The 27,805-nt window shown below is 44.3% G+C and overlaps 1 protein-coding gene across 3 annotated transcripts; it reads right to left on the bottom strand.

Annotated features, from left to right (window-relative positions):
* Positions 1-389: 389 nt before the first annotated feature.
* On the bottom strand, positions 390-23,929 carry pcmtd1 (protein-L-isoaspartate (D-aspartate) O-methyltransferase domain containing 1). 3 transcript variants are annotated; one of them, XM_066683105.1, is made up of 7 exons: positions 23,704-23,929; positions 11,504-11,582; positions 11,098-11,410; positions 8,790-8,892; positions 7,115-7,286; positions 6,046-6,169; positions 390-4,023 (listed from the first exon to the last, which is right to left on the bottom strand). In XM_066683105.1, the coding sequence occupies exons 3-7, from the start codon at positions 11,402-11,404 to the stop codon at positions 3,647-3,649; spliced, it is 1,083 nt and encodes a 360-aa protein (XP_066539202.1). In that variant the 5' UTR covers positions 11,405-11,410; positions 11,504-11,582; positions 23,704-23,929; the 3' UTR covers positions 390-3,646. The 3 variants fall into 3 exon arrangements, with proteins under 3 accessions (XP_066539202.1, XP_066539201.1, XP_066539203.1); XM_066683104.1 differs by having other exon boundaries at positions 11,098-11,582; XM_066683106.1 differs by lacking the exon at positions 11,504-11,582.
* Between the last annotated feature and the right edge of the window lie 3,876 nt (positions 23,930-27,805).

Genomic DNA, 27,805 nt, shown 5'->3' with positions numbered 1-27,805 from the left:
CTGTGCAGCGACAGATGAGCTACTGTCTCTGACTCTACATCTACAAGGTGGACCAACGAGGGAGGAGTGTCTCACAGAGTGGACAGAGAGTGGACACAGGGTTTAAAAACTCCAGCAGCACTGCTGTGTCTGATCCACTCTACACCAGCACAACACACACTAACACACCACCACCACGTCAGTGTCACTGCAGCGCTGAGAATGATCCACCACCACATCACACCTGCTCTGTGGGGGTCCTGAGAGGGGATAATAAAGTATGCAGGGCAACAGATGGACTACAATCTGTAACTAGTGCCAGTGTGAGGTTGAGGTGTGTGTAGATAAGTGCAGCTACCTCATGTTGAACGCTGTAGTCCACAGAAGACACTTCTCAGACACAGTCAGAGTTCTGGAAATAGATTTAATGAAAAACGCTTGTGAACAGAGCATCAAATTACAAACGGTCAGTTGTGCACCTCAAAAACCACAAACACAGTTTCAACGCTCGTCTGCGGGGAAGCGTGCTGTCCACCCGGACGTCCACTGGAATGTCGAAGCTCCTCGGGTTCAAAAACTTGCTCAGAAACACGAGTTCAACGTCTCACCTTCAGAGCGCACGAAAAAGCATCTCGCACAAAGTCCGTCATCTGTGATTCTGGCGTCCAACAGCGGACGGTGCCTCCTCCTGAAGCTGGTGGAAAAGCAGTGGTTACGGGACTGAAGCACACGCAGCAGGAAAACTCACACCATTCACACCTCATCTACTGGAGAGGTTCAGTACGGGGGCCTGCTGGGGACATCCCATTAGAAAAAAAAAACCCCTGTGAACAACTTCTGCATGTGAATGAGACGCTAATGTGTGGGAACAAAATAAGGCTCAGGACTCTATATTTAATGCATGGGAAAACTATATTTTCGAGTGTCGTCCATGAGACGACTCCAGAGCCATTTCCTGTGGGGAGCTGCGAGTCCAGTTGGGTCGGTACCATGCAGTGGAAAAGCACCGTAGACAGAGCGCAGGCCTGGGGTCAAACTGTGGACAGTAGCGGACTCTTTTCATGCATTTTTAAGTTGTTCCCACGTCTTAATTTTAACATGAAGGGATGAAGCCAGCAGGGCTCAGTAGTTTGCTTCAAAAACCTGATCTTCTCGTCTCACTCTGGACTCCACAGCTCCACAGAATCCCCAAAAAATCCCCAATCGTATGGTCCACTGTCAAACTGTGTCCCAGTGCCGTACGCTGTCCACTGCGCAAGGGTTCCCAGCTTCTACACGGCACTCTGCAGCACGGCTCACCGCGAAGAGCTCGAGAGCAGAGCGATGATTAACAGAGAAGAGCAGGTCGTTTCTCAAATGACAGACGGGTTAAACGTGCGAGACGCTCGGTCACGTGGGTTACGAAGAAGACGAACAGAGTTACCCCCTCGCCCCCCAGAGCACCCTGAAAACAGAACCCTAACAAAGACAACACCCAGAGGGCCGTTTACAAACCTCCGAGACCAAAGCCTTCCACCGAGCCACGCTCCAGAGTCACATCGCCGCGGTTAGATTCGGCTGGAGTCATTTAAAAAGGCATTTCCTGTTTTGGCAGCGAGTCCGTGTCAGTCACGAAGAGCGGACCTGTGTGAACAGATACACATTCCGCAGCCGGCAGGGCCTCGCCGCGAGGGAACAGTGCTGAGACGGTGCTTTCTCTAAAGTGTTGAACCAGCAGAAAGTCAGATTTCGGTTTTAAACAATGCATCAAATCAAAGGAAACCCTTCCTCTAAACATCGGTCTCAGACCTGAACGGATCTGGGTTCAAACCTTTACGACTTTAGGTTCTGGTTCCAGACGCTGAAGGTTCTAATGACGTGTGTAAGGTGCCTTACAAGAAAAGGCCATCTCTACTAAAGTGTAAAAATGAATAAACCCTCAGTTCCTATGTACAATGTATCCCTACACACACACACAAACACACTCCAAGAGCTTCTCTTTTTGGTGAGCGGCGAACACACACACACACACACACACACACACACACTCATAGCAAACAGTTATGGAGCTTAGGAAACCAAGTGTTTACAAAGTTCAAAACGTTACAAACCCACACAGCTGTGCAATTCTGTACAAAAATCACCAGCAGGAAAAAAAAGGCCTATACCCTGACGACAGCGCTCCCTGTGGTGGAAGAAGGTGAGTTAAGGGAAGGGGGTAACACCTGGGCGCTCAAAATAAAAGCTGTACATTTCATTAAAGTTCGATCGATTCTGTGAGCGACGATCTGAGGAATTCAGACAAGAACAGATTCTCAGAAAGGTTTCTAGTGACGGACGCCTCTCTGTTGACACACTCTTATTACGTCTCCGTTTCTCAGGGAATATAACCCGTGTGATTTTGTTCAGTGCTCTGAAAAGTCAAGTCCCTAAGCCCAGGACCCAGTTACAAAAGAAAAGAAAAGACAACCTGAAAGGCTTAGGTTTGAGATAAAAGTCCACACAGTTTTCACATCAAAGGTTATTTCACCTGCAGAAGGACCTCCACGTCACCGCCTGCTGCCGAGCGACTAGCATCAAATATTTCTGACATTCTGCGCCGCGCCGCGCCGACGGTTCCGCTGTGTACCACACGGAGAATGGAGTGTTTTCTAGAAAGCTACGGCAAACCCAGCGTCCGAATCCTTCCGCCAGAGCTTCAGTTCAAGCGAAACCACACGCATGGATTAGGGTTAGTGCTGGACTGGTTCTGAATCTTAGTCCTCAGCACCTTTACACTCCGCTCCATAGAATTAGGTGTGTGTCTGAGGGCTCGAAGGAGCGATTCCTGCTGCCGGATAAACGTGCACCCACAGACCTTCCAGTTGTGCACACCTCCCTCTGGAGCACCTCCACCTGAGCCCAATGCTAAGTGTGTGCTTGTGGCTGGAGGGGTATAAAATGCTCTGGAGTCGAGCGAGACCGGTCACCCCCTCACGGCTGCTGTAAGAGGAGGCCGTACTGAGGTGAACAGACGTTTGTAGAGCGGCCGGATGAGGGAAAGGAGCGGGGAAGCTCTGATCTAAAGTGCTGTGGATGTGAACAACTCATTTAACGACGGCCGCCCTAAAGACAGCTTCACAACACAGAATCTGCTTCACTTCCACAACACAAGGCTTTCCCAAACAGGCGCAGACCCATTAATGGCTCTCGCCACAAGCAGAGCCAGCAGAACCATCAGAACCACATCCAGGCTCCGGCTCCCTAAAGGGGAAAAAGAAAGAGTCATCCCCACCCAGTTACTGAAGTTTACTGATGAGGAAAACGGCCTCTAACTCGACTAAGTGCAGCACTCGGATCTGATCCACGGCTGCGTGCAGGTCTCTGAAGCGGGAGAAGACCGTCAAAGCTTCTGTTACAATGTGGAGAAAATACCTTTAGCAAATTTAGCAAACACTTCTGAGTACAAACGTGGAGAACTAGGACCGGTGAGAGTTGAGGGGAGCGCCCTCTGGTCTGCGGTGATCCGAGGATTTAAAATCAGAATCGGTGACGGAATCCTACAGAAACCGTCAGAAGAGCGGATGATGAACCACGTCCTGGAAATCTTAATTAATGCTACATTATCAAAGGATTCAGATGAAAAAGAGTTTGCCCTAAAAGAGAAAGCGCTGTGAAAACCCTCTCCTCCGCAGACGGACGTCCGAGGCTATTTCTCGCGGTAGTAGAGCAGGTACGTCTTCAGCGACTCCGGCAGAGGCAGTCTCAGAATCCTGTCCCTCAGCAGATTGACCTGAGGCTCCTCCGGCTTCACGGGCTCCACCGTGTCTTTGTCCTGCTCCTCCTCTTTGCTCTCCTCCTCGATGTGCTCGTCCTCCTCGCTCTCTATGGGCTGAGGGATCAGCTGGTTCCCCACGAACACGTAGGTGTTGATGCGGTTGCGGCGGCGGCAGCGTCTGCGCTTGCGTTTCTGCGGCGCTCTCTGCACCGGGCCCTTGGACAGCGCCTCGTCGCTCGTGAGGCTGCGCAGCGTGCGGCGGATGTAGATCCGCGCCAGGTCCTGGAGAGTCCTCACCGACAGCGGAGCTGAGGAACACAGGAGAAAACACTTCGGTGAGAGGCTGCTGTGAAAGGTGTGAATTATGAAGCATGGTTTGTATCTGGATCTTGTTTAATGTTTAAATGTTAAATTTCCTGTAGAAGGAGCAAAGAAGGATCACGAATCTTCTTCTACGGCTACTGCACGCTTTTTTCTGTGTTTGTCGAGTTTAATAAAAGTCAGAGAGAAAAACTAAACCCTGTACAAGCTTCGTGTGTTTGTTTAGAGCTTAAACACGTCATCGTTTTATTCCAGAGAGCGTTTACATTCGGCTGAAATAAGGTCACGTTCATGACACACAGCAGCAGACGAGTCGAGGAAGAGAGAGAGAGGGAAGTGAAGAGTCTGCACTTTTATTCTTGGGGTTTGAAGGAGACGTCTACAATCAAAGACAGCACTTTCTGTGCAACGGTGTGTAAAGACCTCACTGAGGTCATGAATTTGGGCTCAGGGCAGATTCAGCGCTGTGTACAAACATGGTTTAAAGCGACTTTCTACAAGTCATTCATTTATTTATTTATTTATTGTCAGTAACAGCTGAGACGGTGGGTCCAGAGTCTATCGGGAATCACTGGGTGCAAGAAGAAAAACAACCTGCAGGGGGCACTCTTCCATCGCCGGGCGACACACACTCACTCATTCACAGTGGCACAGGTGGACAGTAATGAATTACAGTTCCTCACATTACTGTAGTTGAGTAGTTTGTTTGTGTACTGGTACTTTTTAGTCGTTTTTATAATCTGTAACTTTACTTTTACTTAAGACATTGTTTACGTTTTCTTTAACACCGAAAACGGCTTAAAAAGTGGAAAAAAAGAAAAGTTTCTTTGGTTTGTTTTATATTTCTCACAATTTGGCTTCATGGCGTCTGGGCTCTTAGGGGTTAAAAATGACAATTGTCTTTTTATTGAACAAAAAATAGCCCACGATTGTGAACATAACGTAACGTTTGAATTTGAATGACACACCGAATAAAAGAGGGAGGGAGGGATGGCAGCATGGGGCTGGGGCTGTGTTTGAGTAAAGGACATAAGCCCAGCTCTTTACTGCAGTGTGGATTTTTGAGTTATTCTTTACTTCAAAAAAAAACAAAAACAAAAAACAGAATTCACTAAGAGCACTGCAGCTAATGGAGGGCCACACCCTGGGGTTTTGGCTCCGGGAGCAGAGCACACACTGCACCTACAGCACCGACACACACTCTCAGATAAACAAGACGTCCCCATTACGTTCAGCTCACAGAGATTCACTGGAACACAGCGTTCCCCATCGCCACGACGACAGTCAGATTCCAGAGAGACTGCGTGTGAGATCGGTGAGGATCCAAAACGTAAGAAAAGCAGCGTGAGGTGGTGTTTGAAATCATTCGGAGGGGTTCTGTGTTGATATTTATTTTGTTTTAACGTTAGTCTTTTGACTCAAATATACATTAGATTTAGTCTCAGTTTAGTCACTTAGTTATTGCTTGATTCAGTCGATGAATAATAAACATATTTCAGTTTATTTTACCCTTGTTTTTATCGTGTATTTTATTGAGTTTTTTTGTTCTTGAGTGAAGCTGTTATTTTACCCAAAGATATAAGATCAGTCACGTGTTTTTAAAGGTTTTACTGTTTTAGAGAATTATTTATTACTGACAATAACAATTACTGACACGCCTCCTCATCAGTGATTGGTGGAGTGGAGCTAGTCACTGTATAGAGCTGTGTACCAGCCCCTACCTCTGCACAACCCCAGTTACAGTCTCAGACACATTCAGAAGAGAGCGGTTCTACAGATTAACTCTCGACGAGGCCACAGCCGTTCACTGAAAACCGTTCCCGGTGACGACCTCCACCCACAACATCCTCCCCGGACTTCATCCTCCTCACGACTAAAGTAAAGACTCCAAGTGAAATCCGAGTCAGCGCATATCAGAGTTTCTCCTGCACACGCTGCACAGGCTCCGCCCCCACGTGTGTGTGTGTGTGTGTGTGTGTGAGAGAGAGAGAAATACAGTATAAACTCACGCAGCACCACGCTCTCTGATTTGCTGCAGTCACTCCTGTTCTGCTGCACAAGAGGTGCGAAAGAAACCGCCAAGATGTTCTTACTCTCCCACGAGCTCTGACCAGTCCTGGTGATCTGAGTCAACTGCAAAAGCACAACAAACAGCACCATTATTATACATTTTATTCTAATTCATTACATTATACTCCATCTGTACATTTACATTTCGTATAAATGCTTTATGCACTGTAGTCCATCACACACACACACACACACGTTTCCAATAGTATTCCAATAGTAGTTTAATATGATGTCGGCCCACCCTTTGCAGCTATAACAGCCTTAAACCTTTGTGGCCGAGTTGCTGTGGTTCCCCACCCCTTCCATTTTGTTATTATACCACTGAAATATCACGACTGGACTTCACTGAGCTCCTGAGAGAGAGCCATTCTTTCAGAAACCTTTGTAGAAGCAGGCTGTGTGTCCAGGTGCTTGGTTATATTCACCTGTGTCCGTGGAAGTGGTAGGAACCCCTGAGTTGAGTGATGTGAATGCGTGAGTGAAAACTCAGTGTGTAAATAAATAAATGTTATCAAAGAGCATGAGTAAAATGAGTAAAAATGTAACTACATTTACTCAGTTTAGTAGATGATTAACGCCCAAACTATTTGGCACTAGGTAATAAATGATAAAATCATGGCACTGAAGGACAGTTGCGCTCCCTCTGTAGTTAAATTATTTCTAAATTCAGTAAACATCACAGCTCTTACTGAGCTTCATCTACCACTGCCCTGTTTTTTCACACTAACTGAGGGTAAAACTGGGGGAGAGCCATGAACGGAGCTTTGGAGGAGCAGGTCTGGGACTGAGAAGCTCCTGGTTTAACCTCCAGAACTGAAAGGAAACATGGGGCACCGCTGGGCAATGCACTAAACACCCAACTGCAGCCCGGACGCTGAGACACCCCTCCAGGTCTGAGTGTGTTCACAGCTTCTAATCACTAGTGTGTGTGTGTGTGTGTGAGAGATTATTTTAACAGCACTGTCATGAGTGAGTGATCATGAGGCAGACGTCAGAGTCACTCTTCACCTGGTCCTCGATCGGCATGACGAGAATCCCTCCAACTTTGAGCATGACCTTCATATAGTTCTCGTGGTCTTTCTGCACTCCGGCTCCACAGTAGATGCGGTCGTACTGATGGCTGTCGGAGGAGATCTCCAGGCAGTTGCCCACGACAAAATGGGGTTCACAAAACTCAAACCTGAAAGGCAAACGTTCGAGTTAAACTTACAAACATTCCCCAAAACGACGTGTGGATGTGGTGCACACTGCCCGAGTGTAAACACTCATCCGGCCCCACGTCACACATCTGACCCCCTTCTGGTAAAGACACACACGCACTCAACAGTGACCTAACAACTGACCTCTGATGCCATATGGCCCTGATCTGGTGTTGATGTGGCCCCCATGTGGTGAGAGGGAGAACTGGGACAGACCAAAGCCACAATCGCTGTACATCTCTGTGAGGTACGTGTCTCCAAAACAGCTTTAAGTAACTAACAATGGCCAAGCAGCAGAATTACTCTGGCCCTGGTCTGGGCCACGGCCCCCGTTTTTATGGCCCGCTTGACACTTGGAATGACGGCACTTGAGAAGATTGCTCATGCTCGCTAACGCCAGATCAGGGCCACGTCACCAGGAGTCACTGTTTGTGCCACTTTTGGCGCCGTCAAAGCCAACACTGCCATGTCTTTTTGCCAGAGGTTTGTGGAATCAGTGGCTGAATGAGTCCAGTTTTGGTTCAGTGCAGTTTGCTTCTGTCAGAAATGACCCACATCCACATGCTGTCGGGTCAGAAATGTCCATAAATACAGTCCATGAGGCAAGAAGGCCTTCCCAACGATCACATTAACAATTGATCGCACAATATCTGGGCATTTCCTCAATCATTTTTCCAGAAGGTTTGTTTACAGAAGAATAAATGTCACCAGTGTTTTAGCCTCTGTTCTGATCTCTGGTCTGTTCTGGAGCTGTTATGTAAATATGCTTAAAAACAGTGGTTCATTTTATTCATGTTTAATTTATTTAATATATTTAACCTTTTATACTACAGTTTCAGTGCCTGAATATTCACAATAACTCAATATTTAGCTAAAATATGTTGCTATTTCATGTCTGTGACTGCACTATTATTCTGTCATCTTTATATCGGAGGTCATAAAATGGTATTAAAATAAAAACAATATGGTTTATTTCTAGGAAAATATTTAGAGTACAAAAACAGCGTGTGTTATTACAGACCCACAGGGGTTGGACAATGAAAGTGAAACACCTGGTTTTAGACCACAGTAATTTATTAGTATGGTGTAGGGCCTCCTTTTGCGGCCGATACAGCGTCAGTTCGTCTTGGGAATGACATACACAAGTCCTGCACAGTGGTCAGAGGGATTTGAAGCCATTCTTCTTGCAGGATAGTGGCCAGGTCTCTACGTGATGCTGGTGGAGGAAAACGTTTCCTGACTCGCTCCTCCAAAACACCCCAAAGTGGCTCAATAATATTTAGATTTGGTGACTGTGCAGGCCATGGGAGATGTTCAACTTCACTTTCATGTTCATCAAACCAGTCTTTCACCAGTCTCGCTGTGTGTACTGGTGCACTGTCGTCCTGATACACGGCTCGGTTTCATTGTCCAACCCCTGTAGATCTCTGGGGTCACAGCGTGTGATAAAACGGCTTTTATAAGAATCAAGAACCAATGCTCACTTGTCAAAGCTGTCACTGTTTTTAATGAACTCCTCAAGCCTTTCCTTGGCGTATTCCACTACATCTTTGTGGAGCTCCACGCCATGATTCACTCCAAAAGGACCTAGGGAAGAATTATCATCACATTCAGAAATATCAAACACAACCCAGAAGAGAGAGAAGTAAAGTGACACGACCGACGACACACAGCTGAACTCATGCACTTTTTTCTTACAGTTTTCTTGTATTTTAAAATGTGTAACTTGCTCAAATACAGGAGGTATTGCCGTAACACTGCCCTCATAACTCTCCTGGTACACTGCCAACGCCGCAGTGCACTGCTCCAGTAGTTGTGCTGTCATTTCCAAAAACGGAACATGAGAGAACTTGTCTCGGACTCAGTGTCACTGCCCTGCATTCAGTTCAACACTCAACAGTGTTATTTCTGTACATCATTAACTTGGTAATGCTTTCTTTTAGTCATTCATCATTCACACCAGCAACTCAAGGACATGACATGAAACTAGGAGCTGTTCTACATCTTACAGAAGTCTAATTCCAGGACCACAGGAGCCCAGATCAGTGTAGAGTCATAAAGCCTGTTCTACACTCTCAGAAGAAGAAAAGGTGCAGGTTCATTACTGTCACTAAAGATACAACCTGTGTAACGTACCGTAACATACACAATAACGTACAGCAGTGGTGTTAAAGTCCAGTTGTGTTCCCTAAAGCGGTGGTCAGATATAGGTGAAACACGGTCCAGGTCCGGACCCAGACTCTGTCCGATCCGGACCTGGACCTGTAGCTGATAAACTATTCAGAGCTGTTTAGTTGTGAACAGAGTGTGTGTTTGAAGCGGTGTGACTCTTCTAGTCGTTACGGTGCAGGTTTAGCGCTCCAGGAAACTCACAGACCAATCACATGTGTTTCTGCATATCACACGTGAGGCTCCTCAGCCAATCAGATCTGTGCATTATGATGAGTGCTGTGACTCCACTGAGTGACACACACAGGGCAGGGTCCAGACGCCGCTGTCCTGGGGCCAGTAAAAACAGCCCGAGGGACGAGATCAAAGCTCTTATGGGACACTTTCGGGACGACGGTGTTGTGTGAGTTACAACCAGAAACTTTAATGAGAAGGGGACGATTACGGGTTTAAATTCTCATAACGTTGAACATGGATTCTGTTTATGGATTAAGTCCCGCCCTCCAGCAATAAGAGCCAATCAGATCGCTGGTTGTGGAAAAACAGTAAAGTCAACTGCAACTACAAGTCATTAGGGACTTTATTTCTTTTTTTAAATCATTGTTTTATTTGTAAATTTTACTTGAAACGAGAAAAGGACATTGTATTTAGAGCGTTTATTATCTCTAATCATTAATAAATCCTGTTGAAATATGATTGAAAGTGACATTCAGTTGTTAACGATATAAAATGATGCTATAACTATGAGGCTATTGTAATGTACAGGATACAGCACTGATCATACACAGGTTATACATTACACTCCGGACCTTGGATTTAATAAAATGTTCTCTATCTGGACCTTAATGAACTTTAATAAATTGCCCCTGTTTTATTATTTTAAAGGTTCATTACATTCTCTTCTCCAGAAGGAGAGGGGGATCTCTGTAATATTTCATTATACAACTGTGGAGAATAAAAGAACACAATAAAAGTCCTGGAATAGAATTACCTACAATTATGTTCACTAACTGAAAAGTATGAATATGTGCCACTGAGGGAACCACCACGCTGAGTTTTTCTGCCAGTGGAGGTGTGTGTGGTGTGAAGATCTGAGGGTGATTCTCCGGGTGACTGTTTGTGAGAAGTGTGTTCTCTCTGTGTCTGCGTGGGTTTCCTCCGGGTGACTGTCTGTGAGGAGTGTTGCGTGTTCTCTCTGTGTCTGCGTGGGTTTCCTCCGGGTGACTGTCTGTGAGGAGTGTGGTGTGTTCTCCCTGTGTCTGTGTGGGTTTCCTCCGGGTGACTGTCTGTGAGGAGTGTGGTGTGTTCTCCCTGTGTCTGCGTGGGTTTCCTCCGGGTGACTGTCTGTGAGGAGTGTGGTGTGTTCTCCCTGTGTCTGTGTGGGTTTCCTCCGGGTGACTGTCTGTGAGGAGTGTGGTGTGTTCTCCCTGTGTCTGCGTGGGTTTCCTCCGGGTGTCCTAGTGTTGCTTTATTGTTTGTCATTAGAATGGTAAATCATGGCGGGAATATCATAACTTCTTACTGTAAAAACCACACAATAACAAGACAATTCAATCAAATATTTGCTAAAAGCCCTGATCGTAAACTCTCAGAACAAAGGTATATTAAAAGGTTAGTACTCACCGATGATCAGGCCGACCATTGTGCTCAAGTATCCCGTGCCACTGCCCAGATTGAGGAAAGACAGTCCTTGCTGGAGCTGCAACGCTTCCATGACCTCAGAGTAGATGCACGGGGCTGAGAGGTGAATGTTGCCATGCTTCCAAGCCAAGTCTTTGTAGGCATTGTCCCTGTAACCCTCCAAGTAGTAATCCCCACGGTCTATGGCCCTGAAAGCTTGCTCGACCCGGTCCGTGCGAATGTACTGAGCCTCCTTCAGGTTGTCAATCAAGTCATCATTGTCTTCCCCTGCGCTCACTGCTCCACCCATGGCCCCCTTCTCTCCGTCAGAGAAAAGAAAGAAAAACAATAAAAAGAAGGAACAAAGAGGTGAAACACTTCCACAGGCCCAACTCCTCTTCACATTCACCGAGAAGTCTTCTCTCTTCGGGCAGATGAAGGACGGGATGATTCAGGCCGCCCAGTCCCCTCAGATCAGCATCATGTCTCTGCCGGGAGGAAGGAAACACGAGTCACAGGTTCAGAACATCAGCTCATAACCAGGAGCAATTCTCAACACAAGATGCTGCGTATTTCAGCTCAGACGGGAGGAAACGGCTGTGGACCCAGGGGTCGACATGTCTATTGCCTGATGTCTGTAGCCATAGCCACCTCGTTTGAAATGCTGTCCACTAAAACAGCAAAAGGCTGCAGCCTGATCGGACACCGGCCTTAGACACCATCCCCACCACAGCTAAAGGCCCATTTATACTCGACACAGAGCAGTAACACCTCTACACCACTAGGCTGAATCTCAAACACTTCCTCTGCATTATGTAGTGCACAGTGTCGTAGTGTAGTTGAACGACTGCTCTGCACCAGTCTGCAGTGATATCAGAGGAGCTGCTGGACTTTAGCTACATTTAGAGCCTCATTCTCCTTCAGAAGAGTTCCACAATCAGAGATTACCCCCCTCTCCTCACTCTTCTGTGACATGGAGCTCAGCTCAGATTCTCATTCTGCAGAGTTCTGTTCACACTACAGTTCCACCTTAAATGCTGCAGTAGACAATGTAATCGCTTCACTATTTAAGGTGGAACTGTAGATTCACTGACACTACATCAAACTCAGAGAATACACTGGGGTCATAGAGTTTAAAGGAGAAAAAAACAAAACCCACATCCATTATTCTGTATAAAAAAAAAGCAATGATCAGGCTCTGACTGAAATCATTAACTGCTCAAGCATTTGGAAAGACACTGGGGCATTATGGGAAATGTGTGTTGCCAATTTTAATATTTCAAAAACAGGCCCCATGACAGTGGCCTTGTGGCCAGCGCAGTTGTATTTTGAGCTTCAAGGTGATCATAAGAACACCAGCTCAGGTGCTTCTCTTAACACTGGAAAATATCCATCGCGCACACAGTCTGACCTCAGTTGTTGGCTTCAAAGCAGAGACAGGATTAAATCAAACGCAGCTTGTGGGCACACAGCTACCTCAGTGCTGAGAGACACAAAAAACACCAATTAAACGTGACACACAACAGCTGCAAACATGTTTTTACTGAAGACTCTTGGCTAAAGCTGGCCTTCACTCTGCAATGACCCTCTTAGTTTCACATGATCCCTGTTACAGGCCTGAGGTGTTTAGAGACTTGTGTTTCCAGGGTGTTTTGAGAGCTATTCTTTAAATATATATTTCCTCTCTTACACCCAGCAGCATGGACACTGTCTCCGCGATCGTTGTCCTATTTTCTGATTGCTTTTTGCCCAAAATGCTGCCCCTTTGGGATATTAGCAGTAAAAAGAAACTGGGTCAAGCCCTCTACATTTCTCTGCTTTTCTGCTGGGCTTCGACCGTGACCCCGAGCAGTGCGTTTCTGCAGTAAACACAGTGTGTGCTGTGCTTCACTTCTCACTCTTATTATAACTAATTACACACCAAACACAAGGTTATAAAACTTTCACAACTCTTCACACTCGGTGTAACCAACACATTCTAGTGACCAGAGAAACACCGAGGACTGTGAGCGCTGTTAGAAGTCAAACGTGCATTTATCTCCGCTGTTCTTCACCGCACTCGGCTCCACTCTGCATTTCAGTTCCTCCACCAGGTGAATCAGGTCCTGGTTCTGGAAGCGGGTTCTTGTTTAGCGGCTGTTCTCTCGTGGTTCAGAGCGAGTCGAGTAGGGACTAAACCGTGGCGTGTAAACCTTGCAGAGCGCTGATCGTCCAGAGAGAGTCGTCACTCTACGCCACGCAACGCAGACGACCAGCACCAACTCTCCATCTGTAAAATCTCCAGCTGCAGCAGAGATCACGTTTGTTTTTATCCGACTCACGACGGCAGCTCGTAAAATGACGCCGTGGTCTTTTGAAGAGGTTCAAACGCTCCTCGGATCGGTGGCCGACGAAAGAATCCAGCGAGAGCTGGACGCTGCAACAAGGAAGGAACAAACTCTACTGATCTGTCTGAACTGATGACGGAGCTGTGTTCAGTCCCAAACAACAACAACACGCCGATACACCACGAGTAAACACAGCGCAGCAACAGTGATGGAGAGTAGTCATTGTCAAGTTATTTATAAAGATTATATATATATATATATATATATATATATATACACACACACACACAATTAAGGTGAAACTAAAATAACAATATGACAGCTATCAATAATAATATAAAACAACACACCCCTGACTGGTAAAATCCAAGGACTGAAAGAGAGCTTTACAGCTGCTCAGGGAAGGAGATATTCTAATCTGTAATGATCAATCCCCTTTCTGCTTCAGCCTCGACTTGGGGACCACCGACTGAAGCAGATCAGAGGGACCTCGCTGGAGCAACTTCGCTAGGTAACTGGGGATAAGCCATGATTTAAAAAACTAAAAATAAAATGAATCCTGAAAACCACTGGGAGCCAATGAAGTGAAGCTAGTAAATGAGTAATTCTCTCTCTCTCTCTCTCTCTCTCGTGTTAGTAACCTGGCTGTGGACGTTACGGCCTCGTGTAACCGGGCACCTACTGATTCTCCAGCTCCAGAACACAGCGAGTGGGAAGTAATCAAGGCACGAGGAAATAAAAGCATGACTCACTTTCTCAAAATCCATGAAAGATTTTCACTTTTGACAGCAGTCTTAGCTAAAAAAAAAATAAAAAATAAAAAAATGGATTTAACTCTTGAATTTATCCGTTTGTCCAATTTAAACCCAACAAATATTACTCCCAGGTTTCTGACTGAGGACGGTTTAAAAGTCTCCCAACGCAAATCACATGATGAACTACAGCGACCAGACGTCAAACTCCATTTAATGTGCAATTATTTGTCATTATACAACGTACAACAAAATGTGTCTTCTGTGTTTAACCATCAGTGGCAGTGAACACACACACACACACACACACACAGTAGGGCACTAGGGGCTGTGAACACACACCCAGAGCGGGGAGCAGTTGTGAGTTCTGTGCTGTGTTTAAGGGCCCCTCAGCCGTGGATTGAGGAGGAGGACAGTGCTGTTCCTTCACTCCCACCCCCCTCCCAGTTTTCCTGCTGTTCGTGGGGAATCAAACCAACCTTTCAGCCCTAAGCCCTCTGCTCTAACCATTAACCACAGCTGCCCCATGCCTTTACTCCACTAAGACAACTCTGTTTCTTTACAGGCAGCCATGTCCTGACCAGCCAGGCCTGGTTCTGAGAATATGGCGTAGGGCCTATGTTCCATTTCTCCTTCAGAAACTGGATTTGGGGCCCTGGTTAGAACCTGCCCAAAGTTTTCCGGAGGAACGATGAGCACCGAGAGGCGACAGGGTCCTGGGCGTGAGTCACTGACGGAGGTGAGGGTTCAATCCCACTGCAGTCCATCCTTAATCCTGCACTAACCAGTGCACACCGGGAACAACCCACAAGTCCTGAGTTTCAGAGTCTGACCAAAACATTGTGAGCATCACAGTGTGGCCCTGAGACCGTTTCTCCTGCTCCAACAGCCACACTTCAAGAGCTGACCCTTCACGTACTGCCTCCCCATTGACCAGGATACGTTTCATTTCCTTCGTACCCAGAAGACGGTTTGTCACGAGCCTCCTGTCCGTGATTAATGATCCTACTGAGGCTGAGGTTACATTTACACAGGGGTCCTGAACTAAATTTATAGGTGTTTTTGCTGATTTTATATCCATCAGAAATGTTTATGCCAGCGATATTCTTTGGGAAAACTGCTAACTGCCGTCATAAAGCAAATTAACAGCAGCGCTGGGTGCTTCAGTGAGGATTTGTGACCTGCTCAGACTCATCAGGTAATTCCCGGACTGTTAGAGTACGGAGCGACGGCACTGAGAGGAGAACATCTGGGATGTGTTTGGGTTTGAGAATGGAAAATGTATTTATGAGTGCGGTCATAATTTGTTAATATCGTTTTATGGTAATTAGTCATTTACCAAATTTGGCAACAATTTCCTGTCATAATTCATTCTTCTTACAGAGTGTAGTGACATTAGCGCTTTTATTTAGAAAAGGGAAGAGCCTCATTACTGTTGAGTTCAGAATTCAATTCTCTCTCTCTCTCTCTCTCTCATGAACTGCACTGTAGCCTTAGTTTTCTCTGTTAAATCTTCTCTGAGGCCGATGCTAAAGCTCTCCCTAAAACATTTACTCAGGTCTTTAGTTTGTAGCACTGTCGCTAACGCAGTTAGCCTTCTCCCGAGTTTGGAGAGATTTCCACCTTAAGTGAAAAAATTAAGTCAGACTGACCCCCCTATGGAGCAGGAATAGAGCAACATCCTCATCTCGGTTGGTGCTTTTCAGCGTTTGGAGTCTCTCCGTTGTCTAAAAACCTCCAGATGGTGTTTCTCTGCCGTGAGCAGAGAGAGAGAAAGCCTAGCACCGGACCCAGACACTTTGTTTTTTTACCTATTTACAGACACTGGGGCTTCGTAAACACATTAGAGCGGTTTCCAGAGCAGCACATGGAGAGGAGACACACTCAGAGCTTTATACACAGGGGTTTTTATTACAATCGTGAACGCCACCTTTAACAGACTCTAATTAAAATCTTCTCTAATATTAAAAGTCTTCATTATAATAAAGAACTGTTTCCTCTCCAGTTTGTCATGAATATCACACACTACACGTTTATATCCCTCCCCAAAAATACAAGGAAGCACTAACTTTATGATTTTGATTTTATTTAACACTTAACACTGTGCTGATCTTGTGTTGATTCGATTATTTTACATTTAAATATCCTTCATTAAAAGCTTTATTCCGAAGTTGGGACAGTGCAATTAATCAAGATTAATCACAACAAACTGCAATTAATTCACTCATTTCTTTTTAATCGATCAACAGCCCTAGTATTTTTCTCAATTTAAAAGTAACAGCTGCTGGAGTTTAACCCCTCAGTGTCTGGACTGAGAATAGTGCACCGAACAAAAGCACGCTGTCTGTTGCATCCTTCAAATGACTCTGAACGTAGAGCCTTCCATGACGTAGCAGTCGAGCTCCGCGCAGCACAGGCTTTCGAACGCAGCTAATGATTTTAAAGCTGTCACTTTAAGATACACATTTTACATGGTGTTCCTTTAAGGAAGAAAACGTGTCTGTTTTACATTAAATCAGATGTGTGCTGTTATTGGAATATATTCCATGCAGTGACAAAGAGCAAGATCTAAGCTTTTAATCAAGATATTTACAATGCTTTAATTCTGTTTTGTTTATTGTAAAGTTACAGTTATACTGAAAAAAAAGTGAGGTTACTGCCAAAAAGCCTAAACAATTTTAACAAGAACAAGCAGCAAAAAGCCTGGAATATGAAGCTAATGCGAGAAAAACATGAAAAATAAAAAATCTGGCTGCATTTGGATTTACAAACGAAACTGTGTTATTTCAGAAAAACCCTAAAGTACCTGCCTTTAATCAAAATAGAAATAATAGAACAGAATAGTCAAAATAGAACAGCAGAAATAAACATCAAGGGTAGGCTCAGTTCATCTCCAAATCTAGCAGCTCAGTTTACTGCAGGTGATGAGACTTCAGACAGGAAGAGGACACCTCAGTGTCTGTGCTGATTTATAAACTGTCTGTCTGTTTTCACTGGACCCTTTACAAGCCTCATCAGTGAAGCAGTGATTATAAACGTGAATTAACACTGTTTACAAAAGCTACATAAACAGTATTTATCTGTATACACCCTCCTCAACAACCCTGCATTTATTCCAAATCACAAAAACATGGTGTTTTTAAATTTCCCCCGTGTTTCTACCACTGTTGCCATGGAGACGGTTAGCCTAGCAGGACCTAGTGGTGTTTGTGCTAATGCTAACAGCTATGCTACTTTTACAATTAGGGCTCTTATCGTTTTTGATATTATCATCATTTTTATAAGGATTAAAAAAACCAACATGGTGGTGATAGTGATATTCTGATTGTTTGCGTAATGACGTCCTGCCGCTGCCCTCAGAGTGATTTAGACACAGTGAAGTACGGAGGAGAGCGGCTCTGAGGCGGAGGAACCGGCTACAAAAGGGGCGTGTCTTCCGTCGTGTGGAGGGGGCGTGGTCACAGAATATCAGACGTACAATAAACCACGGGAAACACAACTGATCTGTGTGGTAGATTTATATTCTACTTTATTTATTTTATCAGAACCTTGGTAAATTATTGTTTACAAAATAAACAAATGTTTACAGATATTTTTGTTGCCTCTTTGGAATGTTTGGAACTTTTGTAGCAAAATAAAAACTTTTAATAAATACATATATATATATTCATTCATTATCTGTGACCCTTATCCAGTTCAGGGTCGCGGTGGGTCCAGAGTCTACCTGGAATCATTGGGCGCAAGGCGGGAACACACCCTGTAGGGGGCGCCAGTCCTTCACAGGGCATATATATATATATATATAAAATGGTGGTAGGTGGTTTGGAGACTCAAAAGTGTCCGTAGGTGTGAGTGTGTGAGTAAATGTGTGAGTGTGTGTCACCCTGTGAAGGACTGGCGCCTCCTCCAGGGTGTGTTCCTGCCTTGCACCCAATGATTCCGGGTAGGCTCTGGACCCACCGGGATAAGGACCCTGAACTGGATAAGGGTCACAGACAATGAATTACTAATTTAATATAACTAATATACAATTTATTTTATTGCAATAATTCATTCTTAAAATAATAAAAGTATTTTTCAGTGTTATGTTCATATCGCCAAAAATACCCTGAAATATCGTGATATTAATTTAGGGCCATATTGCCCGCCCCTATTTACAATATAAAAGTAAAGAAACTCAATACAGACCATGTTTTCACTTTAACAGCTCATTTTCAAAGTGCAGAGATTATAATCTTATGAATATTCATGACAGGTTTCTTTACAGCAATTTCATGCTTTTCTTGGTTTATTTAAGTTCGTAGCTAGCTTCAGCAGCGTGGACGAGGACGTTTCTAAAGTCACAGTCATCGAGTAACCCCTAAAACACCTTTCTAAAAGTCACCTTATGATCTTAAACATGAATAAGATATGACTCTAAATCTTCATTATTCAGTACACATTAATATGCAATTAGTCTGCGCCTCAATCCAGCAGCACTGCTGTGTCTGATCCACTCTACACCAGCACAACACACACTAACACACCACCACCACGTCAGTGTCACTGCAGCGCTGAGAATGATCTACCACCACATCACACCTGCTCTGTGGGGGTCCTGAGCGCTGAGGAACAGGGGGGAGAGGGGGGTGACAAAGTATGCAGAGCCACAGATGGACTACAGTCTGTAAGTGTAGAACTACAAAGCGAGCTGTACGATCAGTAGAACTGAGAGAGTGGAGTTTTAAAAAAGGGGGGTGGGTGGGTGATGCAGTCTGCAGACGGGCAAAAGGAAGCTCTTACATCATTCCACAACCTCTACCTCTGACTCACAGCGCCTCCTGCTGTCTGTTCTCCACAGTCATAAATCAATGCCTTCAGCTTTGTGCATGTACTGTATACACCGAGGGATTAGGCGCCCTCCTGTGGTTTAAGGAGTCACTTACATGTATTCGCTTTTTCTTCTGTACTCTCACTAATGAATAGAAACACAACACTTGCCCAATGCAACAATATGATCACAGCAGCCCTCCCCCTAATCACTGTCCATTTACATTTCACTGGAGACCATTCCCAGTTTTAAAGCCACCGTCCCCTCGTGTCCCTGCTCCTCTCCTGACAGCTGTCTCTGTGGTGAGTGTTCGAAGGGAAATGTATTTACCCAGCTTTCTGTTTGATTTTAATGGGCAGGGTTAACCTCAGCGAGTGTCATCAGGTCTGCCCCAAAACCAATGAGAACGTCCCGAAACCGCCTGCAATCCGCCGGCCTTATCCCCGCACTCTCGCCTGTTGAAGGAGTACGTACGCGTTTTCTTCCCAGCGTGTGGCGCACTGGAGCAGTGTAGAACATGCCGATGCCTGTGTCAATCTTTCTGTCATCACACCTACCCTCTCAGCTCAGAGCCGTGGACCACCCCTCTCTCCTCACACCCCTTTGATTTCAGTAAAAGTGCTTTACATTCTGCACATGTAGAGGAGCCCAGGAGCGACTCACAGAACTTTACCCAGCGTTCCTTTAAAGACCAACTCTCATTTTATAAAATTCATAAACAACTTGACAGTGGCTTTAAAGATAAGTCATAAATATAAGCCCAGAGCTGCAAGCACTTCGACTGGAGTCTATGTTTCACTGCAGTAAAAATACACTGAGCTAAGTTTGAGACGTGACCGAGAGACCCTTCTGAACTCAGTGGCCCGTGTAACAGAGCCGAGGACGTCCACGTCTGCAACAACATGCAAACTGACACCACAAACACATCAACAACACCGGCCTCTGTCGGCTGGGAGACACGAGACGGTTCCCTCAGCCCTTCCTGGAGAGACAGGTTCATACTGAGAGCTTGTCAAACCGGTTGGTTCTCAAAGGATCTCTGATTCAAACAACGAGGAAACAACATTAATCTGGAGTCACAGTGGCATTCATGTTGTTCTACATACTTTATTCACACCTTGCTGCAGTGACACTGACGTGGTGGTGGTGTGTTAGTGTGTGTTGTGCTGGTGTAGAGTGGATCAGACACAGCAGTGCTGCTGGAGTTTTTAAACCCCTCAGTGTCTGGACTGAGAACAGTCCACCGACCAAAAACATCCAGCCGACAGCGTCCTGTGTCACTGATGAAGGACTAGAGGACGAGCGACACACACTGTGCAGCGACAGATGAGCTACTGTCTCTGACTCTACATCTACAAGGTGGACCAACGAGGGAGGAGTGTCTCACAGAGTGGACAGAGAGTGGACACAGGGTTTAAAAACTCCAGCAGCACTGCTGTGTCTGATCCACTCTACACCAGCACAACACACACTAACACACCACCACCACGTCAGTGTCACTGCAGCGCTGAGAATGATCCACCACCACAACACACCTGCTCTGTGGGGGTCCTGATAATTGAAGAAATAGGTGAAGGGAGGGAAGCAAAGTTTGCAGAGCAACACATGGACTACAGTTCTGTTGAGCGGAGCTGAGAGAGTGGACAGTGAGAGTAGAAACACATTTATTTTATTACTAATAAAGCTACTATGTATAGAGTAATCTACCATTGTTAAACGCATCATGAGTAACATTAATAATATCTAAAATAAAGTTAACTATTATTAGATAATGATTGACAGGTTACATAACCATAGAGGGATACTTAAAGGGGCAGTACACATTTAACACGATGTATATAAATGAACTGATGTGTTTGTGGTTAGTTTCTAAAAACGTTATTTAAAAAACAAACATAGGAGACATATAACGTGTTATAGGAGTGTGTACGGGGGGAGGAGTGCAGAGATACACACCAAATGAATGAAACTGTCTTCACTAAACGTCATGATGAGGTCAGGAGTTCTGTGATGGGGTAGGGCCCATTCGAACACGGAGTTTTAAACAGCACAAAAATAAAGCAGGGTTTTGACCAATGAGATTTCAGTCTCGTCCCGGGACAGAGGCTCAGTTTGTCGTTTGCTGATTCTCAACACTCAGAGTGTCCATATTCTCTTTAGTACTTTGTTTAAACACTTAGTGAGTATATTATATGTTCATTTCATTTTTTACATTTTACGTTGATAAATCATTGGCCATGCACAGGTTAGTAAACTATTCCCAAACGTGAAATAAGTTGGAGTCCTCTTTTAAAGGTGTAGTTGATGATTGTAATCAAAAAACACTTTATGCAATTCAGAAGATATCTCCTCTCCATGTGCTGCTCTACAGTCGGTTTGCTCTGGAAACCGCTCTAATGTGTTTACGAAGCCCCGGTGTCTGTAAATGGGTAAAAAAACAAAGTGTCTGGGTCCGGTGCTAGGCTTTCTCTCTCTCTGCTCACGGCAGAGAAACGCCATCTGGAGGTTTTTAGACAACGGAGAGACTCCAAACGCTGAAAAGCACCAACCGAGATGGGGATGTTGCTCTATTCCTGCTCCATAGGGGGGTAACACTGACTTATTTTAACTGTTTCTGATCACTTAAGGTGGAAATGTCTCCAAACTTGGGAGAAGGCGAACTGCGTTAGCGACAGTGCTACATACTAAACACCTCGAGTTACACATGAGTTTCTGTGGGAATTCAAAACACTTACAGACAATTTACACTTCAGACACCAACAAGATACAGTCCCATTTCTTACTCACACACACCGCTCCACCTTAAAAGATAGTCGCTTCTTACTCACACACACCGCTCCACCTTAAAAGATAGTCACTTCTTACTCACACACCTCTCCACCTTAAAAGATAGTCACTTCTTACTCACACACACCGCTCCACCTTAAACGATAGTCGCTTCTTACTCACACACACCGCTCCACCTTAAAAGATACAGTCACTTCTTACTCACACACACTGCTCCACCTTAAAAGATAGTCGCTTCTTACTCACACACACCGCTCCACCTTAAAAGATACAGTCACTTCTTACTCACACACACTGCTCCACCTTAAAAGATAGTCGCTTCTTACTCACACACACCGCTCCACCTTAAAAGATACAGTCACTTCTTACACACACACCGCTCCACCTTAACAGATACAGTCACTTCTTACTCACACACACCGCTCCACCTTAAAAGATAGTCACTTCTTACTCACACACCGATCCACCTTAAAAGATAGTCACTTCTTACTCACACACATCGCTCCACCTTAAAAGATAGTCACTTCTTACTGACACACACCGCTCCACCTTAAAACATTTGTTATGTTGTGAGAACAGTACTTCCTCAAAATCGCGTATGTTCCCTCACACTAAGGTTTAATTAATGTAAGTGTCCCCCCACTTGTTAAAGATGGAAATGTATCATAAAGTATTGGCATATTAAACACGGTGCAGAGGTGTTTATTCCGGTTTACACTTAAAAACTGTTTTGTCCAGCAGTGTTTTCACAGTTGCTGTGGAAATTGCATCATGTCAATGCATTCTTCTGCAACTCACAGGCAGTTGGAAAGCCCCACCCCCAAGTTAACGGGATTGGTTCTTTAGATGTGTGAGGTACGAAACCCTGTTTATCTGAAACTGTGTTTATAATGCTGCAATGTTCAGCCACTGCTTTGACTGTTTATTCACACAGGATATGCCTTCTATCACAAACCACCACCACGGCTACACACTGGACTTACACTGAGGGGGGCTTTAAGAGTTACCAGAGAAATAAAAAAAGAAGTAGAGTACTATAGGATCCGGGCCCGTAAAAGCAGGCCACCTCAGACCTCTGCGCAGTGCTGTGATCTACAAAAGCTGCACAACACACACCACATCCGCACTACGCTCAAAAACACGGAGAAAGGCAAATTAAACAAAAAAAAAACACCTTAAACGATTCGGCCCGGGCTTGTGTTCGAGGATTAACGGCACGAAGAGAGTGTTTTACGTGTTTACACGACGTTTTATTTCGTCATATCAGCTCGGACTTTACTAGCGAGCCAAACAAATGTTTGTGTAACACAACTGTAAACACTACTCAAAAACCTTGTTTACTACATTAGGAACAACAAGTCATATTTAAGGTGGCTCCTGTGTTTCACAGATGTACCTTTTTGTCGAATCTTGTGTCTTATTTTTTCCCCCAGCGCCTGTTTCAATTCTCCGGTTCCACCTTAATAAGTTATTTACACCGCCGATGCTTCCCCAGCGCAGCACACGGCACCAGAACGGCAGCAACGCAGCATTTAAGGTGGACCGGAAAGTTAGATTGAAAACTGGTGAAGAAACCAACTTCAGACGTTGAACACAATAACAAACGACGCAGAGCGCGACTGGGGGCACGTATTACAGTTCATTACATGTCTTCAGAACTTGTAGCCAGCTATATTATGTTATTCGACGATTCGTTAGCTTTATATCAGCGGGTTTGTGCTGCTTTATGTAACCGAGAACGTCTAACTCGAATGTAACGTTACCAAACAGTACTTCAGCTACAAGCAAAGCCAAAACAAACAGCTCGACTGGCCCCGACCTGCTGATCCTCTACAGTCAGCCATGTCTGTGTCACTTGGCCAAACAGCTCGGCTAAGTAGCCCCCCACACACTACACAAAACAATATAATATCCGTCTGAAGTAACACCTTACCAAGCACAGTCCTCCGCTTCATAAAGCCGCGCCGAGCTGAAACACAAACAGATGTCGGCGTCAGTTCTTTAAACAGCCATTTTCACGAACCCCGTCGCGAAGCCTGCCGCCGTTTTCAGAGTCACAGGGGGGTGAACAGAGTCCTGGGCTTCGAGGATCTTACTCTGAGCGGGTTTCAGCGACTCCAGCACTGTGGTTTTCTCGGTTCTCCTTCAGAAACAGCTGAGAGGATGTAAACACACGTCACGTGGTCCTTAACAAACCGGCCTACAAGCCTAGAGCCCTGCGTTCGGGGATATTACACTACAACACACTGTTAAACACCAGCAAACACACTATTCAACACTACAGTAAAACATCAACCACTACAACACACCGTAAACACCAGCAAACACACTATTCAACACTACAGTAAAACATCAACCACTACAACACACTGTAAACACCAGCAAACACACTGTTTAACACTACAGTACAACACCAACCACTACAACACACTGTTAAACACCAGCAAACACACTATTCAACACTACAGTAAAACATCAACCACTACAACACACTGTTAAACACCAGCAAACACACTATTCAACACTACAGTAAAACATCAACCACTACAAAACACTGTAAACACCAGCAAACACACTATTCAACACTACAATACAACATCAACCACTACAACACACCGTAAACACCAGCAAACACACTATTCAACACTACAGTAAAACATCAACCACTACAACACACTGTTAAACACCAGCAAACACACTATTCAACACTACAATACAACATCAACCACTACAACACACCGTAAACACCAGCAAACACACTATTCAACACTACAGTAAAACATCAACCACTACAAAACACTGTAAACACCAGCAAACACACTATTCAACGCTACAATACAACATCAACCACTACAACACACTGTTAAACACCAGCAAACACACTATTCAACACTACAGTAAAACATCAACCACTACAAAACACTGTAAACACCAGCAAACACACTATTCAACACTACAATACAACATCAACCACTACAACACACCATAAACACCAGCAAACACACTATTCAACACTACAGTACAACATCAACCACTACAAAACACTGTAAACACCAGCAAACACACTATTCAAAACTACAGTACAACATCAGCCACTACAAAACACCAGCAAACACACTATTCAACACTACAGTACAACATCAACCACTACAACACACTGTTAAACACCAGCAAACACACTATTCAACACTACAGTAAAACATCAACCACTACAACACACTGTTAAACACCAGCAAACACACTATTCAACACTACAATACAACATCAACCACTACAACACACTGTTAAACACCAGCAAACACACTATTCAACACTACAGTAAAACATCAACCACTACAAAACACTGTAAACACCAGCAAACACACTATTCAACACTACAATACAACATCAACCACTACAACACACCATAAACACCAGCAAACACACTATTCAACACTACAGTACAACATCAACCACTACAAAACACTGTAAACACCAGCAAACACACTATTCAACACTACAGTACAGCATCAACCACTCCAAAACACTGTAAACACCAGCAAACACACTATTCAACACTACAGTACAACATCAACCACTACAAAACACTGTAAACACCAGCAAACACACTATTCAAAACTACAGTACAACATCAGCCACTGCAAAACACTGTAAACACCAGCAAACACACTATTCAACACTACAGTACAACATCAACCACTACAACACACTGTTAACACCAGCAAACACACTATTCAACACTACAATACAACATCAACCACTACAACACACTGTAAACACCAGCAAACAGACTATTCAACACTACAATACAACATCAACCACTACAACACATTGTTAACACCAGCAAACACACTATTCAACACTACAGTACAGCATCAACCACTCCAACACACTGTTAACACCAGCAAACACACTATTCAGCACTACAGTACAGCATCAACCACTACAAAACACTGTTAACACCAGCAAACACACTATTCAACACTACAGTACAACATCAACCACTACAACACACTGTAAACACCAGCAAACACACTATTCAACACTACAGTACAGCATCAACCACTCCAACACACTGTTAACACCAGCAAACACACTATTCAACACTACAGTACAGCATCAACCACTCCAACACACTGTTAACACCAGCAAACACACTATTCAACACTACAGTACAACATCAACCACTACAACACACTGTTAACACCAGCAAACACACTATTCAACACTACAGTACAACATCAACCACTACAAAACATTGCAAACACACTATTCAACACTACAGTAAAACATCAACCACTACAACACATTGTTAACACCAGCAAACACACTATTCAACACTACAGTACAGCATCAACCACTCCAACACTGTTAACACCAGCAAACACACTATTCAACACTACAGTACAGCATCAACCACTACAACACACTGTAAACACCAGCAAACACTACAATACAACATCAACCACTACAACACATTGTTAACACCAGCAAACACACTATTCAACACTACAATACAACATCAACCACTACAACACACCGTAAACACCAGCAAACACACTATTCAACACTACAGTAAAACATCAACCACTACAACACACTGTTAAACACCAGCAAACACACTATTCAACACTACAATACAACATCAACCACTACAACACACCGTAAACACCAGCAAACACACTATTCAACACTACAGTAAAACATCAACCACTACAAAACACTGTAAACACCAGCAAACACACTATTCAACGCTACAATACAACATCAACCACTACAACACACTGTTAAACACCAGCAAACACACTATTCAACACTACAGTAAAACATCAACCACTACAAAACACTGTAAACACCAGCAAACACACTATTCAACACTACAATACAACATCAACCACTACAACACACCATAAACACCAGCAAACACACTATTCAACACTACAGTACAACATCAACCACTACAAAACACTGTAAACACCAGCAAACACACTATTCAAAACTACAGTACAACATCAGCCACTACAAAACACCAGCAAACACACTATTCAACACTACAGTACAACATCAACCACTACAACACACTGTTAAACACCAGCAAACACACTATTCAACACTACAGTAAAACATCAACCACTACAACACACTGTTAAACACCAGCAAACACACTATTCAACACTACAATACAACATCAACCACTACAACACACTGTTAAACACCAGCAAACACACTATTCAACACTACAGTAAAACATCAACCACTACAAAACACTGTAAACACCAGCAAACACACTATTCAACACTACAATACAACATCAACCACTACAACACACCATAAACACCAGCAAACACACTATTCAACACTACAGTACAACATCAACCACTACAAAACACTGTAAACACCAGCAAACACACTATTCAACACTACAGTACAGCATCAACCACTCCAAAACACTGTAAACACCAGCAAACACACTATTCAACACTACAGTACAACATCAACCACTACAAAACACTGTAAACACCAGCAAACACACTATTCAAAACTACAGTACAACATCAGCCACTACAAAACACTGTAAACACCAGCAAACACACTATTCAACACTACAGTACAACATCAACCACTACAACACACTGTTAACACCAGCAAACACACTATTCAACACTACAATACAACATCAACCACTACAACACACTGTAAACACCAGCAAACAGACTATTCAACACTACAATACAACATCAACCACTACAACACATTGTTAACACCAGCAAACACACTATTCAACACTACAGTACAGCATCAACCACTCCAACACACTGTTAACACCAGCAAACACACTATTCAGCACTACAGTACAGCATCAACCACTACAAAACACTGTTAACACCAGCAAACACACTATTCAACACTACAGTACAACATCAACCACTACAACACACTGTAAACACCAGCAAACACACTATTCAACACTACAGTACAGCATCAACCACTCCAACACACTGTTAACACCAGCAAACACACTATTCAACACTACA

This window comes from Hoplias malabaricus, chromosome 10, assembly GCF_029633855.1.
Source record: "Hoplias malabaricus isolate fHopMal1 chromosome 10, fHopMal1.hap1, whole genome shotgun sequence".
Taxonomy (NCBI): domain Eukaryota; kingdom Metazoa; phylum Chordata; class Actinopteri; order Characiformes; family Erythrinidae; genus Hoplias; species Hoplias malabaricus.
Note: the sequence above shows the minus strand (reverse complement) of the source record. Positions and strands in the feature narration are given on the sequence as shown.